Here is a 16,943-nt window from a genome sequence, read left to right as displayed (position 1 = left end):
AGTAGTTGAATGGGGGCGTGGTCACTCCAAGTCTGTCTTGGATCGAGAATTTATAGAAAGAGAGCACAATTACAAGGTGAAGTCCTGTCTGATGCCTCCATATATACTGTGGCCCCCGCCAAACTGTTAAGGTCTATTTTGTTTTTGTATTTGTAGCTCTAATAAGTGTATTTTTGTGTGTTTTAATTAAAACAATTATTGGAGGGTGCGTTTTGTGGGAGGTCCATTACCGTAAGACCTCGATTTAAGGCGACCCTTCAAATATCGACACCCAGGAGCTTCAGCAATTTTCTGACCTCTAAAAGTAGCGACAGCTGCGTTGACAATGATTTTTTAATGTCGCGTTCTAAATGTAGCCACTCCCTAGCCTCGGTTGTAGCCCACTGGAAAATCAGTGTTTTTAAGCGGCCTGAAATCGAGGCAAGTAGACTCTGTAAAGTTACCTCCAATTAGATGCGACCCTCTAAATATGTGACACTAGGACTTCAATATAATTTTTCAACCTCCAAAAGAAGCGACCTCTGGCTTCGTAATTATTAAAAAGTGTCGCTTTAAATCGAGATCTTACGGTACTATACTATATGTAGTGGTAGTGGGAGGTGTTTTTTTTGTGAGGTAGATTTTATGTGTTTTGGTGTGAGAATCAGATTCTTTTTTTGAGGTGGTGTATTTTTCTGGGAAAGGTGTTTAATACGTATAGTGCGAAATTTTCGAGGCACTTATATTTCGTCTAAAAGCATTTCGTTGCACAAGTTCGCGGAATGACTGCTTACCGGAAACCACGCCTTTAAATCTTTGCACGTTATAGCAGCAATTTCGTGGACTTAATTTTCGTGTAGGATTGCTAATCCACGAAACCCGCGAAAATTAAGCCCCTCAAAAATTTCGTGCTATACGGTAGAGTGAACAACTGATTATCGAACACGTTCTATTATCGAACACGTTCTATTTTCGAACGCTTGTTCTCGAGGACAACGGCTCAGAGCACTAAGCTGATAGTACCTAGGTGTAGACTAGGTAAGGCTCTATTCAAGTCCAAACTCACAGCCAACAGAAAGCTTCCTCGGCAGAGTAACAAGGCCAAACACTCAACTATTGGAACAGATTTAGTCCGAACATAGCCACGATTCTTTGAACTCTCTCTCTCTCGTGTCAAGAGAAGGCTCTAAACAACTAGCTACAATGCATGACCGTAATCTACAGCTAGTAAACTATGTACAGCTCTGGTTTCGAAGTCTGACTGCAAGCCGTTAGACAATAGTGGCCTCTTAAAAAAGTGCAGTAGTGCCATCAAAACCCGAACGATTTAACACTCATAATCTCCATTTTTTTCCTAAAGTTGCAATTTACGTCATGGCTTATAATGGAGATTATGAAGAAAAAGGTATTAATCGTTCAAGTTTTGATGGCACTACTGCACTTTTTTAAGAGGCCACCATTGTATAACGGCTTGCAGTCAGACCTCGAAACCAGAGCTGTACATAGTTTACTAGCTGTAGATTACGGTCATGCATTGTAGCTAGTTGTTTAGAGCCTTCTCTTGATACGAGATAGAGAGTTCGAAGAATCGTGGCTATGTTCGAACTAAATCTGTTCCAATAGTTGAGTGTTTGGCCTTGTCACTCTGCCGAGGAAGCTTTCTGTTGGTCGTGAGTTCAGACTTGAATAGAGCCTTATCTAGTTTATACCTAGGTACTATCAGCTTGGTGCTCTGAGCCGCTGTCCTCGAGAGCAAGCGTTCAAAAATAGAACGCGTTCGATAATCGGTTGTAGCTTTTCAAACCTCCTAGGCTACTACGACCATTTTTACCAGCATAATTATTTAATTTGGCGCCTTAAATAGAGCTTATAATTATGATAGTGGTTTCAAGTCAAGTTCTCTATTTAAAACAATGCATGGGCAAATGCATGTACAGACTGATATGCACTGTTTTGGCTTTTAAAAAGACACATTCATTACTGCATGTAGTTGAAGAGAAAATTACTACCTACAAGTGTTCGAATAGTGTTATGTTAGTGTGTTGCTGAGCTGCATTCATCTTCACTAGAATAACAACTAAACACTGATTTGTGGCACTCTGAGATAACTAGTCCTAGAATCAATATACAGGAGTCCAGGGCATCAACAGATAGTGGCCTCCTATTTTCGAGGGCTTGCAACTGACATAATAATGCTCTTCAAGTTTTCAAACAGTTTGGAGCAATCAATTAGCTTGCATGTTAAACATTTCACCTTTAAACCATGCTAGTACTATAAAGCACCATCTCCCAGAAAAATACACAAAAACACATGCATCTTCCCACGTATCAAAACATGGACTTCCCAAAAATACTACTCATAAAAAAATTCCTCAAAAATAAACCTCCCTAAAATTAACATCCCACAAAGCACCTCATCAAAATTATACACCGATAACCACAAACCACTCATAACCACAAACCACTCAGTTATTTTGACGGGAATCACCTAGTACTCGTACCCTAAATACCTAAATACCTAGAATGTTTTGCGAGTATCAAACATAATTATGCGAACTTTGCAAGCGTTGATCACTTGGCCAAAAAAAGTCGCAAAACCTAAACTGGTACTGATAAAGACACACAATCCTTGCCAGAACGCAATAGTTACATCGCAAAGGGTCAAATTCACCCTCTAGTAATAATTATGGTAGGCTAAGCCTCGATTCCAGGTTGAGAAGGTGTACTTTCTTTTGGAATCGAGGCTAAGTACAATATAAATAATTATAGTAGATAACTCTAACATTTGTAGTGGCATCAAAGACATAAATTAAGAGAGATAATAATAATTATGAGAAGAGGGCATGCATCGATCGTGGCTTAATTTATGGTTGAAGTTCATGTGAACTGCCGTCGTTTCCTAATTGCATGCAGAGCCACTCTATATTAGTTTTATTTGCACAGCTATATTTATACTGCTCAAAAAATATATAACTACAAGTACTGAGTTTGCGCAGGAGTGACTGGTGACAGCGTTACAGTGCATTGCATGGGGAGTCATTTAGCTTCCTCTGAGAGGTGCAATAGTAATAAAGGCCTTGCATTACTAGTATTGAAACAATTACAGGTGTATTTATGTCTAGCTGCAGCTAGTAAAGAACCATACCTAGCGTGATTTGTTCATAATTCCTGTGACTCATTTATTTTAGAAAACATGGGAATCCCTGGCCTCACAAAATTTGTCAAGGAAACATTTCGGGGCTGGGAGAAATGCACACTGAAAGGCCATTTGATCATTGATGGTTACGGCCTGTGTCATCAATTATATGCATTCGAATGGAATCGTGGTGGTGAGTATTCTCAGTTTCGGGAAGAGGTACTTAAAATGTTTAACACACTGCTAGAGGCTAACGTTAGGCCAATCGTTATATTCGATGGAATCGATTACAAAAAGCAAAAAGTGGCTACGACAATGAAAAGGCGCCGAGAATCAATAAAACACATTCATGAAAACATTTCTAATCCTAATCAAGGTGGTCGAACACTATCGTTGTTAGCTACAGAAGTGTTTCTGTTTGCTCTGCGTGAAATCAATGTTCCATTTTATGTAGCTGATGGGGAAGCTGATGAAATAATTGTGGAGATTGCAAACTATTTTGGTTGTCCTGTGCTTGGGTTAGATTCAGATTTCTTTATGTTTAATATTGTAGGCGGATACATCCCCATAGATCGATTTGACTCAGGTAGCAAGCCAGTTTCTTGTCAAGTGTTTCATTTGTCGAAATTCCTTGAGCAATTCGACATTAAGCATGCAGATCTACGTTTTGTTGTACCTGCCATAATCGGTAATGACTTTGTAAGCAGCGTTTTCTCTCCTAAACTGGCTGCTTGTATGGCTCACGAAGTGTCTGTTTGCAGTCTCCATCCAGTTGCACAGATTATGAAATGTATTTATTGCTATCCCTCAATAGAAATTTTTCTTTTTAGAATGAAAGATCTCTCATGTTATGGCCAGTTGAAAAGCAACTGCTGTGCTGTCCAAGCTATGTACACGTGTGAGAAGCGTACGAATCCGGAGTGTTTGCTTTCATCAAGTGTACTAAAGACAAATTGCGGAAAGCCCTTGCCTAACTGGATAGTGAGAAAGTATCGGCAAGGTGATTTTCCAAGGCACAATATGAGTGCTCTAGTGATCGAGCAGTCTCTTTTGCGAATTGTTCCTGATGTCTCCGTGAAGTCGACATCGATGGATGCATCATTATCAATAAGACAGAAAATATACTATTTATTTGATATTCCCAGTGTAAAAGAATTTGTTCGTATAAAGTTAGACCTGTCAGCTAGACAAGTGAGTTCCCTATCCGTCTCAGCATTTTCTCCACAACTCATTTCCCCTTTTCCTGTAAAAGTATTCTGTAAACTGTTGAATTGTGAGTATTCCATGCTTCAAAAAGTAAATACACATTGGAGGTTTGTTGTAGCCGTCACTAAATTCTGGGCCGAAACACTACATGTGCCAACTTTCCTGGTTGAAGCTTTGATTTTCTGCAATGTTCTTTGCTTTACATGCCATGCAACCCTGAAAGTGCATCGAGAGAAATGCGCCTCTCCATTCACGTTCACACGATCAAAATGGATGTTAGCTTTGCATGCTTTCTCGCAGTGGCAGTGTTGCTACTTGGATGCCCTAAGTGTCAACCAGTTGCTAATAGAGCCTTTTGAGGTATTATCTCCGGCTTTCCTGTATGATGGTACTATTGCTTTGCAGATGGCTCAGAATGTTTCTTCAGCTCATTCTCTATTTCCGATTGATATTGAATTATACCAATCACTATTAGATGTTGTGCTATCTCATAGATATGCTGAAACTAATTCAAGGCTGCAGGCTGTTCACGAAGGCGGAAGCAGGTGCCATGCCGCATTACCTACTCAAGCAGTCAGAAAAGAACAAATAAAACAGCATTTAGTTTCGTCTAATGTTGTTCACGCTAATCCATTTTCATCACTTCAAATTGAATCTGATTCAGATTCTTCATGACTGACTACAATTATAGTCTGTGTACTCAAATCCATTTTTGCTTATATACAAGTGACACCTACTTTTAATAGGTTATTATGCCTCGGTGCGCATGCGCAAGCGAGGTATATATACGAAAAGAAAAAAGTCTACGGTAGTGGTGTGTGTGTGTGTGTGTGTGCGTGTGGACTGCTACAGCTGCTCAAGGATAAATGAAGTGCAAGTAAGAGTTTCTATAGGCTTCTAGTCATGTTTTCATTCATGGATTTGCAAAGTAATGCTTCGTTCTCGAGCTATGCCATAGGCGCGAGTAACTCCCCCAAATAATGACTTCCGATCATTCCTACCTAGTCACCAGTGACTCCCAGTCATTCATGCCTAGGAATAAATGACTCCCCCAGTCACTGACTTCTAGTCACGAATGACCCCCCCATTTAACTTTGAGAGATTTCAGCGGAGGGCTACTAAGTACATCCTCAAAAGACTGCACCTGCAATGACTATAATTTATTATATGCTATATACAGTCAAGTTCAAGACTGTTATCTGTGAGAGGTCTGTTACAAGTGATATGTTCCTCAACTATCGTTACTTCACTTAGTAAAACACTCTGTTCACATTTTCACATCCACTGTAAAGCAATATAATTTTAAAACAACAACATCCATCACAATAATTATTACAGTGCATGAAAAACAAAAACAACACAGTGCAAATAATTATTACAGTGCATTAAAACAAAAACAGCAGTGGAAGATAACGAAAGCCTAAAAATTCTACAAGGTGGTGCCTCGTTTTGTAGATGGTGTGATCCAAATTGTCTCCTTACAATTCGTGGTATGCAGCAACAATTAAACCACAGTTGTTGCTGCCATTGTTCTGCTGCTGAATAGAGGCCACAGACGGTAACAACCCATTGTGTGCTTGTACATTTGGGTGATTTTTCCCGTGTTAATCTAGCAACCTTGCTCTTTATTCACATGTATAGGTCTACATTCTAGCTGTCACTTGCTGACTACTATTCGTTGCTACCTTGCTACTAACCTGGCTCTTTATCCTGGCTCTTCATTCTACTATAATTTTACTAAATTGTTAAGATGGAAACAGATCACATTCCCAGGAGTGAATGACTCCCTATGCGCATGCTTGTTTGTTCCTGCTGATATGTGACCTGTTTCCATCTTAGTAAAATTATAGTAGAATGAAGAGCAAGGATAAAGAGCAAGATTAGTAGCAAGGTAGCAATGATCCATCAGCCAATAAGTGAGACACATCGATAATTCCGGCTCTAATGCATGCATGGATCTGCCAGAACTGCTGTGAATAAGCTTATACTAGCATGGGGTCAATATCAATTTTTACGAACGGGAACATAATTATTTTGCAGTAAAATTTAATCGCAGTGGTTGTGAAATATGTGAATATCATTACCAGATGATATAATAGCGATATAAGGATATTCAGAGAAAATGTTGTAAAGTATTTATGTACGCTTTGTACACAAACATTCTTATCCAGACATGAAGCTGGAATTCGCTCTGGGTCTTATCTCCACATCTTCCTCTTCTAAAGCCTTGTCCTTGGCGGTCAACAAACCATGACAGAATAACTGCAAAAAAGTCAACAATTATAATTGCCGTGGCAGCCTTAATTAATCTACCTTCATCCTTGTTAGAAGTAGATTTCTTCAAAAATGACACTGGCATCCTTACTTGGTCTCCTTTAAACTTTTTGCGTGAATGTAAGCCAATTACTGTCTTCTCTGCTCCTTTTGGACGCCTGATTACAGGAGGACGCTTGAGGCTATATCTATAATAATGTCTATTATGTATGCATTTATGTCTGTCACTAATAATTTTATACCACATAGAATTTCAATTTAGTTACATACCACAAGTTTTGTCTGTCTTGGAACTATGACCACCACATAGGAGGGGACTGTTACCAGCAGGAGCATTGCAGTCGTGTCCTCTATCCTTGGTGAAATCTTCACCTTCTGGAGTTTCATCTACGTGAACACTCCTTACAATGTGGCATATGAAAGAAATACCACAAACCTTTGTTTGCATCCCTCCCCAGTTCCTTCATCTTTATACTTCTTTCCAAAAACACAGACAAAATGAATTGTATAGTAGATAAGAGCAGGGACTGGGTGGCACCTTCCACACGCTTTAGAACTCGTTTCTTTGCCATCTAGAGATAACTGGACAAATCTGTCCTTCTGATAGGACCTAATCTAGATCTAGCTCTCCCGGCCATAGCAGGATCGGAAGAGCAGAGAAACTCTCACACATACCTACTACTAATTATGCCTCGGTGCGCATGCGCAAGCGAGGTATACGGTAGTGTGTTTGTGTGTTTGTACTGTGTGTGTGTAGACTGCTACAGCTGCTCAAGGATGAATCAAGTGCAAGTAAGAGTTTCTATAGGCTTCTAGTCATGTTTACTTGGATTTAAGTTCGTGGATTTGCAAAATAATGCTTCGTTCTCCTAGTTTTGCTTACTTGGAATGCCATTGCAGCCTTTTCAGAAGAGCACGTAGACAAACTTGTTTACCGAATGTTACTACTCTACTTAGTAGTTAGCTCTGCACTAGAACGCTAGCTATTGGTAGCTGCAAGAATGAGAAGAGAGCTGCAAGGCTCTGCATGCAGACGGCAGCTAGACTTTTGGCATCAATCGTTTTTAACAACATTCATGGTCGATCATTACCCACTCTTTGAGTTTGCATGCATGATATTGGACTGGTAGCTTTATGTTATGTAGCTTTGGCATCTTGATCATTACCCACTCTTCGAGTTTGCATGCATGATATTGGACTGAATAAAAAAGTAGCTTTATGTTATGTAGCTTTGGCATCTCCACCGAGGCATCAGCTGTGGTGCTTTTATTATGCCCCGGTGCGCATGCGCAAGCGAGGTACATTGTATACGGTGTTTGCGTGTGTGTGTGTAAACTGCTACAGCTCAAGGTATCAGTAGATATAGTCAGCAACCTGTGGACACACTAGGTAATAATACCTCTATCATTCTGTAGAAATAGCCCTATATAATTATAATTATACTGCACGCATGCTGTGTGACACTCACAGGCATGCTATAGACAGTTTGGCAATAATGCCAAGCACTACACATACAATCACATGATAAAGCAAACGGCTATTTATAATGAAGTAGATTAGTTCCGAACTCAAAATCTGCGTGTGATTCATTGGCATTAGCTTTTAGCTCATGGAAAACCTAGCCTCGAGACTAGCTGGGCGGAGCCCGGCACCCGTTCCCAACGGGTGGCCGGGTGACACGCTTATATAGGATTTGTACTGCTGCACTGAGGAGTGCAGCCCAATCAGATTGCAGTATTGCAAGTGGTTGGTTAACACCCACTTAGCTAGGTGGGTGTGCAGCTGGGCGGAGCTGCCTTGAGCAAAATGGAGAAAGTTACACAAGTTGTCACAGCTACAGAAGCTGCTAACCAGCTTGGAAGTAGTCACTTCTTTTCTGAGAGACAGAGATGTCTTTGCTGTATTGCCTACTGGATTTGGAAAGAGCCTTTGCTATGCTTGTTTGCCTGCAGCATTTGACAAAATATTGGAGAAGGAGAAAGGTCATTCTATTGTAGTAGTAGTAGTTACTCCAGTCCTCTGCTGGCCATCATTCATGATCAGGTATGTAAGGCTAGATAGAACATACATATAATTATACGTACATGTGCATATGAGCTGTTTACACATAACTAGATCATTCTAAGCTGGATGCTTTTATTCTATTATTATATAGGTAGCCATCTATTGTTCTAAAGGCATCTCTAGCACATATGTCTCGGGCGAGATGTCTGATGCAGCTACAATGGATGCGATCTTCCACGGAAAGTATCAGCTAGTATTCTTTACACCTGAAATGATCATCAGCAAGAAGCATTGGAGAAGACTTCTGGGGGGAGATGTGTATGCTAATAGACTCAAGGCTTTGATAATCGATGAAGCTCATTGTGTGAAGAAATGGTATGTATTTGACTCATCGTTTATTATTAACATGTGTACCAATAATATTATTGCAGGGGTGAGACTTTCAGGCAAATGCTGTTGAGAATTAGAGAAGTGCGCAGCCTCATTCCAACATCAGTTCATGTGATGGCGCTAACAGCAACAGCTACCCGAAGTGACATTTCATTCATTTCTCGTATTGTTGGCCTAAGAAACCCATTTGTCATTACGAGAGTCCCAGTAATCCCAAATTTGATTTATGCTGTTGGATTGTTCAAAAGTATACCAGAGACATTCCAAAACTTGGCCCAGAAATTGGTAATCGAGAGAAACAAGTTTCCCACAACAATCATATATGGACGTTCTTTTGGTGTGTGGTGACATGTACCTCTTCTTTAAGGATTACCTTGGAGCTGCATTCACAAATCCTGATGATGCACCTGATCTTCCTGAATTTCGCCTCGTGGACATGTTTACAAGTGTCACTGATCCAGCCCATAAATCTGAAATCATTCGTTTATTTAAGGGTGATGGCAATCTTCGCATTGTTGTAGCTACTATGGAATTTGGTATGGGTGTTGATTGTCCCAACATTCGGTAAATCATTCATGTTGGCCTGTCAGACGATATCAGTAGCTATGTACAAGAGACTGGTAGAGCAGGTCGAGATGGTAAACCATCACGTGTAACCCTTTTGAAGGCAAGAATTTACCATCAAGTTGATAATGAGATTAAAGAATATGCTTCAAACTTCAACACTACAGATTGTAGAAGGGATAGTCTTTTCCGAAATATTGACAATTACAAACATGTTGATCTCGGTTTCAATTGCTTGTGCTTGTTCTAAGTCATGTTTATGTGGACAGTGTGACCTAAGACTTAGTTACTTCTTTCAGCTAATTACAAATTTTATTTTCATTATTACCTGTGCTTCAAGAAAGCTGCTATATCTACCGAAACATTTCCTGCACATTTTGGGCAATCTGTTTTTATCACTGCCATTTACAATACTGTTAATGTCGACATCAGCACACATCTGTTCTTCCTCATTCTCCAGTAGCATTGTCCACAGGTCCAACACTTCCTTTCCAGCTGGACCATCAAGAGCTCTCCTGTTACCAGGCCTTGATAGCTCATCCCCACATCCAAAACATTGTAGCACTTGGGCCATTCTTGCTCAGTACTTTATTTATTTAGTAGCAAAGTCATGTTGTTCAGTGCCAGCCAGTGTGGTGCAGTGCGGTGCATATTGCGTTTAACACCCACTTAAAATGATTATATTCATGATGCTCCAAGCAGTATTACATAACACACAAGTACAAATCCTATATAAGCATGTCCCCCGACCTCCCGTCAGGGACGGTCGGGCTCCGCCCAACTACCTCGAGACCATGCCGATTTTTTAAATCGGCCTGGATTCGAGGCTAGGAATGACCCTGACTGCACTGCATGGAGGCATAATTCAAGAACGAAGCATTATTTTGCAAATTCACGAATGAAAACATGACTAGAAGCCTATAGAAACTCTTAATACTTGCACTTCAGTGATCTACCGCATACCTAGCCTCGATTCCAGGCCGCTGAGAAAGGCCACTATTCAAGGGGCTGGAGTCGAGGCTACCACGTACCCTCCACAATTTCTTGCTCAGTTTTGTGGCACGTGGGTGGGGCTCTCCATACTGAGCATGCGCATGAAGCAACTACAATAAGAACCTTAGCGCGATGGGGTTGAGAAAGCCCTATAAATGTTTTAGCACTGCATTTCAATTTCAAACAACCTCTATAACATTAACTTAAGGTTACGGCAAACAGTTTGCTCATGAATATTCATGATTTTTCTTATAATGATTTTTGTGAAACTATAAATGCTATGAGAGAAATTTGAAGCACATACATGATAAATATATTGGTGTATCAATCTGTATGACAAGTATCAATCTTCAAAACATCTTCCAGTGGAAGCTCTGAGCGATCATCAAGTTACTAGAAACAACACAAAACTAGTAGTCATTTTAAACTTCCAAAAACACTTCTAGCTCTGTGTTCTTGGTCTTATAATTATGATGCTTCTTACCATTCTGGAGGGCGTGTAGAAGCGTTTTTTTCTTTCCAGGCCAACAAACTCTCACAAAATAATAATATGTAGACTAACTCCACTTAAAATGGCGGCCAGAGCCAAGGAAAACAGCCTCTTGTGAGCTTTCAGTAGCCTTTTTTCGAAATATCTCTTCTACATGCCCTGCATATAGTGAAGCTACAGTAGACTGTACCTAAGCTTTATAGTAAAAATGTCTATTCGAGCCATAAAATGACTACTGCGTTTCAGCTGGACTTCCAGCTCATTCTAGCTGGAAAAGATCACTAGATCTAGCTCATGAATAATTAATGAGCAAACGGTTGACCGTAACCTTAATTATTGGCACTCAAGGCTTAAGGTTCCACTGCACTGTAGATATCTATAGACTATAAGATACATGTAGTCTACAAATCTAATTCCGTAACTGATACATTGGGCACTTCTGTTAATAGTAAAAAATAGTGACGCAAAATGAAGCGGTTTCTACAAGATACCTTAAGTACAGTTCGTGATCATGTTCTATGTGACACTTCTCAACGTACGCGTTGATCGAATTATGCTCCGCTATCAGAGGTAAGGAAAAGCACCTAATAAACCATACATAAGTTCTTAGATCTATCAATGATAGAAGCAGAGATCATAATGATAGTATCATTATGATCTCTGCTTCTAACAGCCAATTTAACTAACAGAGTAAAAATATTTACGTAGATCTAGTCTAGTCTAACAATGTAGATCTATCATGTTTATTGTTCCTGAAACTTGTCTAGACATTGTTTTAATTAATCAAGTTGGAGGTCCATAGATCTGAAACATCCTGTCTAGAATCTAAAAGGCCTATATAATTAATTGTATAGTCTATTATGCATCGAGACTGGACAAGCATGCTGTAAAATCTACTGTTTTTATCTCTATCAGTAATCTAGGATCTATGGATCAATCGTTTCTACAAATATGAATGTTGAAAAGGATAGTGCAGCGCTCAGTAATAATGAAGCAGAGGAACATGAAGCCAGAGCCAGGGAGTTGGAGTCCTACCTGAGAGCCTCTGGTTTTGGATTCTTCCATGTAATACTGTTAGTGGTTGTGGGACTAGCCACTGCTGCTGATGCTGTGGAGGTGTTTAGTATCTCTTTTGTGCTGCCCATAGCTGGGGAAGACCTTGACCTCACCACAGCTCACAAGGGATGGCTGGACGCTGGCATATTCATTGGTGAGTGAATGTAGGTTGAAATTATTTGATTGCACTGCATGTGCATGTAGCTTTAATTCGTTGAGTTACTACTGGATGCATGTAAATGATGCATTATCCACAGGTATGCTCATCGGAGGGTACGTGTGGGGTAGTTTGGCTGATGCCATTGGGAGGAAGGTCACGTTGGTAACGGCCATGCTGTGGAATGGTATTTTTGGATTGGCGTCTGCATTCAGTCCAAACTTTGCAATCTTTTTGGCCTTTCGATTGGCCAGTGGAATAGGGTGAGTATTTTTTTTTTTTTTTAATAGACCACTTTGACTACTCTGTGTCCACACACAATTCTCAAATTATCATTTTACACACATCATCACAGCGTCGGTGGTTCTGTTCCAGTGGTATTCTCTTATGTTAGTGAGTTCTTCACTGAAAAGCAAACTGGTCCCATTGTTGTCATAACAGCTGCGTGCTGGCAACCTGGTATTGCATTTACTGGTAAGAACTGAGGAGGTGTATCCTCTGTTGTGCTTTCACTTTGTAAACAGGTGGATTGAAGTTATTGTTGCTGTTAATTTTGTTGTTACACATGCAGCATTCATTGCATGGGCTCTGCTGGGCACTGAGGGTCCACACAGTGAAATCAGTTTCTACATTGGGAGCCTGCATTTTGTGCACTGGCGACTGTTTCTCATGATCTGCACCCTTCCTGCCTTTGTGTCCTCAGTTAGTCTGCTGTTTCTGCCAGAGAGCCCGGCTTATTTGTTCCAAGTAAATCACTTCATATTGCATACATGATAGGTTATAATAAAATTTAATGCAGATTGGGAAAGTAAAAAAGCTCTCGAAAGTACTCAAACAAATCCGTAAGGTGAATTCTATCGGTATTTCCTGCTGGAAAAGAACACAAACAGTAAGCGATTATTCTCACACTGTGCTGTCATTTTATTTGTGATATCGATTCTAAGGATGAGATCCCACTCATTGATTTGTCTAAGTCACATGGCGGCTCACTGCCCATTAAATCAATGGCTGAAAGTGACAATGTCGATGAGGAGAGATTTTCTCTACGGGACTGCCCCCTTTATGTTCTTGACAAAGGAAAGCAGGTTGGTGCCTAATACAATTAAATTTAATAGTGGTCGAAAGTAAACGTACTACTCGCTCTAGGGTCTCTCAGAGAGAGGGTGAATTTCAATTTTAAAGGGTATAAGAGCAGTGTCGTTACAACGACAGGTATAATCATGATTGTTGAAAAAGAGTTAATTCGTTGACTCAGGGGTCGTCAATGGCAGGGTTTACTCTAGTAAACACGTGTGAGTCCTCACTTCTTCATTGTTTTTACCGTTTAGATGTGTCGGACGACAATTGGTATCTTCAGATTGAGATACTTGCGAGGAACGTTGCTGCTCCTGGTAATTTGGTTCACTCAGATGTTTGGGTGAGTTCTGGATTTTTTTGGGTTAAAAGACTATTGTGCTTATAGTGCCAGTAAGCTGACATGCTTCTCTGATGCTGTCCATTGTGCAAGCAGTTTGTATGCGAACATTCATGCTACAGTACAGTAACAGAACCTTTGTAAGGGGCTGAATGTGTGCAAACAGGATAGAGTCAGGGCCATTTGGTAAAATGATTAGCCACAAAATCAAACCACTTCCATCAACAGTGTCTTATCTGCTGATTGGCAAACCCTTTGTGTGCATGTTCAATGGTCTCTTGGCTTGTGATGTGAAACTGTTTACAACATTAGTGTTCCTTACAGCAATGTTTGTTCTGTTCACACAGATACTATGGTCTACAGCTGTGGTTTCCAGAGTTCTTCAAACGGCTTCAATTGGACTGTATTGAAAATAACAGTACAGCTGATTTCCGGAACTGCACTAGCAATGAGACCAACCTTCAGTTTTACCAGGACACTCTGTATACTGCTCTGGCCTCTTTGCCTGGGAACATTGCTGGCTCACTGCTCATCAATGTCATCGGGGGAAGAGTACAAACAGGTCAGGCGCTTTAAATTGGCTTTTTAGCTATTGGCAGCAACAATTATCCTGTAGCATTAAAAATAATTACTTTCTGCAATTGCATTGAAAAAAACTTCGATCTTTTTTATCTTTGATTCGGAAAACTTTGGATCTTTGTGATCTTCTTTGAGTTGAGGTCAAGCTGCATGGGATAAAAATTGAGCATAATACGCCAGGGTAAATTTTTGGGTAAGAATTATTCTTGCATAGTTCAGAAGAAACTAAGATGACACGCTGATATTTAGTAGCCTCCTTCGCAGGCTCTCCTTTTTCTATTCTTTGTCATGCTAAGTCGCGTGACGGAAAATGAACGTGGGCAGTCACTAGCTGGGCGGAGCTTGGCAGGGCATAATGCTACAGCATGCCTACACATTGCAGACTTTCACATAAAAGCTATAGCATCATAGATAATTAAGTCTTGAGACATCGTAGACGAGGGCTTACCTAGTAAAAACTAAGACTAAAGATCCTAAATTTAGCTCAGTTTTTCCCAAGTTGAGAATTCTAAACTCGACTTCGAAGAAATCAGTACTATCCTTGCTCAAATAGAAGTGTGCTTGGACTCAGAATAGGCACACTCTACTTCACTAGAGTACTCCAGTCTTTCATAACTCTTTCCTCTACTGACTAAATTAAGGTCTCACGAAGTTTACATTACTCATAAAATTATACACCGCATGCTGTACAGATATGTTCTTGGTAAATGCGCTCAAGTACTGTGTGGGAGGCAAAAACTTAGCTCTGTACTCTCGCCCACGCTCATTAACATTTGTCTACGTCAGTGGGGGATCACACGACTTAGCAAGGAGGCTCTCCTTTTTCTTTGCTCTTCCAATTCCTCTTCTTAATGTGACAAAGAACAGAAAAAGATGGGCATGCGAACCAAACTGTGGTTGAGGTCAGCACTGACAACCACTGAGTTGGTTGTATGTAATTAACCCGAGGTGTACCACCGGTTTTAGTAGTCAATTAATAGTGTGTTGTTTGTTTGTCTGTGTGTATATTCTGAGTCTGCTCACCTGGATGCCATAGCGCTGCATTTACAGCATAGATAGCTTCAGCACAACAAGTTATTACATGTACATGCATGTATGTGCCTTATAAAAGCGAGATTTTGCTAGCGCTTTGCTTCGATGCAATAAACTATCTAGTCCTGCGCATGCGCACTCTATACACCACATGGAGGATGGAGCCAGCATCCAGCCTCTCCCACCATGTGGACTGCAAAGTGAGCTCTATTCTGCTGTTTTTCATATGAAATTATGGAATTCATACCGTATAGCTGGTTATTCGAGGATTGACCGTTGAACCTTAAAAATTTAGTACTTCGAAAATTGGTTTCCTTCCTGTTGAAAGACCGGCCTCTCTACTTACGGGGTATGGTCATTTAAACCTCCATCAAAATCTGCGAAAATTTAGTGCCTCGAAAATAACCTGCTATACTGTACATCGGTGAACCAGACTAAATAAACTTAAGTGCTTTAGCTATGTATAGGCCTTAGGGAGTACTATACATAATGAAAATGTGTGCGAAATAACACATACAATAGCACTGCCAATCCTATTATGTACAACCTCCTACTGATTGTACTACTGTAAGACCTCAATTTAAAGCGACACTTTTTAATAATTACGAAGCCAGAGGTCGCTTCTTTTGGAGGTAGAAAAATTATATTGAAGTCCTGCATGGTGTCCATATTTAGAGGGTCACATCTAATTGGAGGTAACTTTACAGAGTACTTGCCTCAATTTCAGGCCACTTTAAAACACTGATTTTCCAGTGGGCTACAATCGAGGCTACAGAGTGGAACGCGACATTAAAAAATAATTGTCAACACAGCTGTCGCTATTTTAGAGGTCAGAAAATTGCTGAAGCTCCTGGGTGTCGCATATTTGGAGGGTCGCCATGAATGATTATCTCCTATTATGATCACATGGCCATGACATGTATAATTATGAATCAATGATGTTACTTAGTACACAATAATTATTGTTTGAAACACTTCAGCATTGTAAACGATTTTTGTTTTTTATTCCCACTTATTCCCACAACTTGTAATTGTATTGTGTCCATGCAGTGGTCGCTTTGCTACTGTCTTCCGTGAGTGTATTCTGCATATGGGGTGTTCCCAGTAACCACGCTACCGTCTTGGTTGTGTCTTGTCTCTTTAGTGCTGTCTCTGTCACTGTATTTGGAGCACTAGACGTAGTCAATACAGTTTTCTATGATGCCGAATTAAGGTACTTGGTATTTTTTGGCATTGATATTAGCAAACGCTACAGTCATTATTATCGATAATTATTCTCGCTTTGATTTTTGTACCCCCTACTTCCACACCCAGGTCTACAGCGTTTGGAGTGCACTCTGGAGTAGGGAGGCTGGGAGCAATTCTTGGGAATGTCATGTTTGGGCATCTCCTGGATGTGAACCGTGGCATTCCAGTCCTAATCGTGGCCTCTTTACTCACAGTGGGAGCTTTCTGTGCTTTGCTCCTGCCACCGATTTATAGAGAAGAAAACAGACCTCCACTAGAGAGATGCTTGTATGTGATAGGAAAAAAGTGCAAGAAAAAAATAGTTATTGATACATGATTGCAGTTGTCCTATTTTTATTCATAATTTATAACGTATCAATCATCCTGTATAGCTTGTTTTCACAGGCAGTGTAATAGACCTATTTTATTTTTATGCGTAGAG

General features: G+C 40.2%; 3 protein-coding genes across 4 annotated transcripts in view; 2 read left to right on the top strand and 1 right to left on the bottom strand.

The window, feature by feature from the left end:
- Positions 1-573, bottom strand: part of LOC135342383 (ERI1 exoribonuclease 2-like) — a 12,798-nt gene extending 12,225 nt beyond the window's left edge. Inside the window, exon 1 of the mRNA XM_064539115.1 lies at positions 570-573. The gene's annotated coding sequence lies outside the window, so the exon portion shown is untranslated. The remainder of the gene's footprint in view (positions 1-569) is intronic.
- LOC135342380 (protein asteroid homolog 1-like) lies at positions 1-9,942 on the top strand. Of its 2 annotated transcripts, none has more exons than XM_064539112.1 (4): positions 1-76; positions 3,168-8,638; positions 8,751-8,974; positions 9,031-9,942. In XM_064539112.1, exons 1-2 carry the CDS (start codon positions 10-12, stop codon positions 4,994-4,996), a joined length of 1,896 nt encoding a protein of 631 aa, XP_064395182.1. In that variant the 5' UTR covers positions 1-9; the 3' UTR covers positions 4,997-8,638; positions 8,751-8,974; positions 9,031-9,942. The 2 variants fall into 2 exon arrangements, with proteins under 2 accessions (XP_064395182.1, XP_064395183.1); XM_064539113.1 differs by having other exon boundaries at positions 1-131.
- Positions 3,223-16,943, top strand: LOC135342382 (synaptic vesicle glycoprotein 2C-like). The gene is made up of 11 exons (XM_064539114.1): positions 3,223-3,308; positions 11,952-12,246; positions 12,350-12,512; positions 12,605-12,723; positions 12,821-12,996; positions 13,049-13,138; positions 13,194-13,334; positions 13,578-13,666; positions 14,011-14,225; positions 16,325-16,487; positions 16,589-16,943. Exons 2-11 carry the CDS (start codon positions 11,988-11,990, stop codon positions 16,836-16,838), a joined length of 1,665 nt encoding a protein of 554 aa, XP_064395184.1. The 5' UTR covers positions 3,223-3,308; positions 11,952-11,987; the 3' UTR covers positions 16,839-16,943.

This window comes from Halichondria panicea, chromosome 10 (genome assembly GCF_963675165.1).
Source record: "Halichondria panicea chromosome 10, odHalPani1.1, whole genome shotgun sequence".
Taxonomy (NCBI): Eukaryota; Metazoa; Porifera; class Demospongiae; order Suberitida; family Halichondriidae; genus Halichondria; species Halichondria panicea.
This window is presented reverse-complemented; position numbering and strand designations above follow the sequence as displayed.

Bases quoted from the DNA above. Each gene is read 5' to 3' on its own strand.
- LOC135342380 (XM_064539112.1), top strand. From the start codon at position 10: ATGGGGGCGTGGTCACTCCAAGTCTGTCTTGGATCGAGAATTTATAGA. The intron at 77-3,167 runs GTGAAGTCCTGT...CATTTATTTTAG, and splicing joins AAAGAGAGCACAATTACAAG to AAAACATGGGAATCCCTGGC.
- LOC135342382 (XM_064539114.1), top strand. From the start codon at position 11,988: ATGAATGTTGAAAAGGATAGTGCAGCGCTCAGTAATAATGAAGCAGAG. The intron at 14,226-16,324 runs GTCAGGCGCTTT...GTGTCCATGCAG, and splicing joins CGGGGGAAGAGTACAAACAG to TGGTCGCTTTGCTACTGTCT. The intron at 16,488-16,588 runs GTACTTGGTATT...TTCCACACCCAG, and splicing joins TTCTATGATGCCGAATTAAG to GTCTACAGCGTTTGGAGTGC.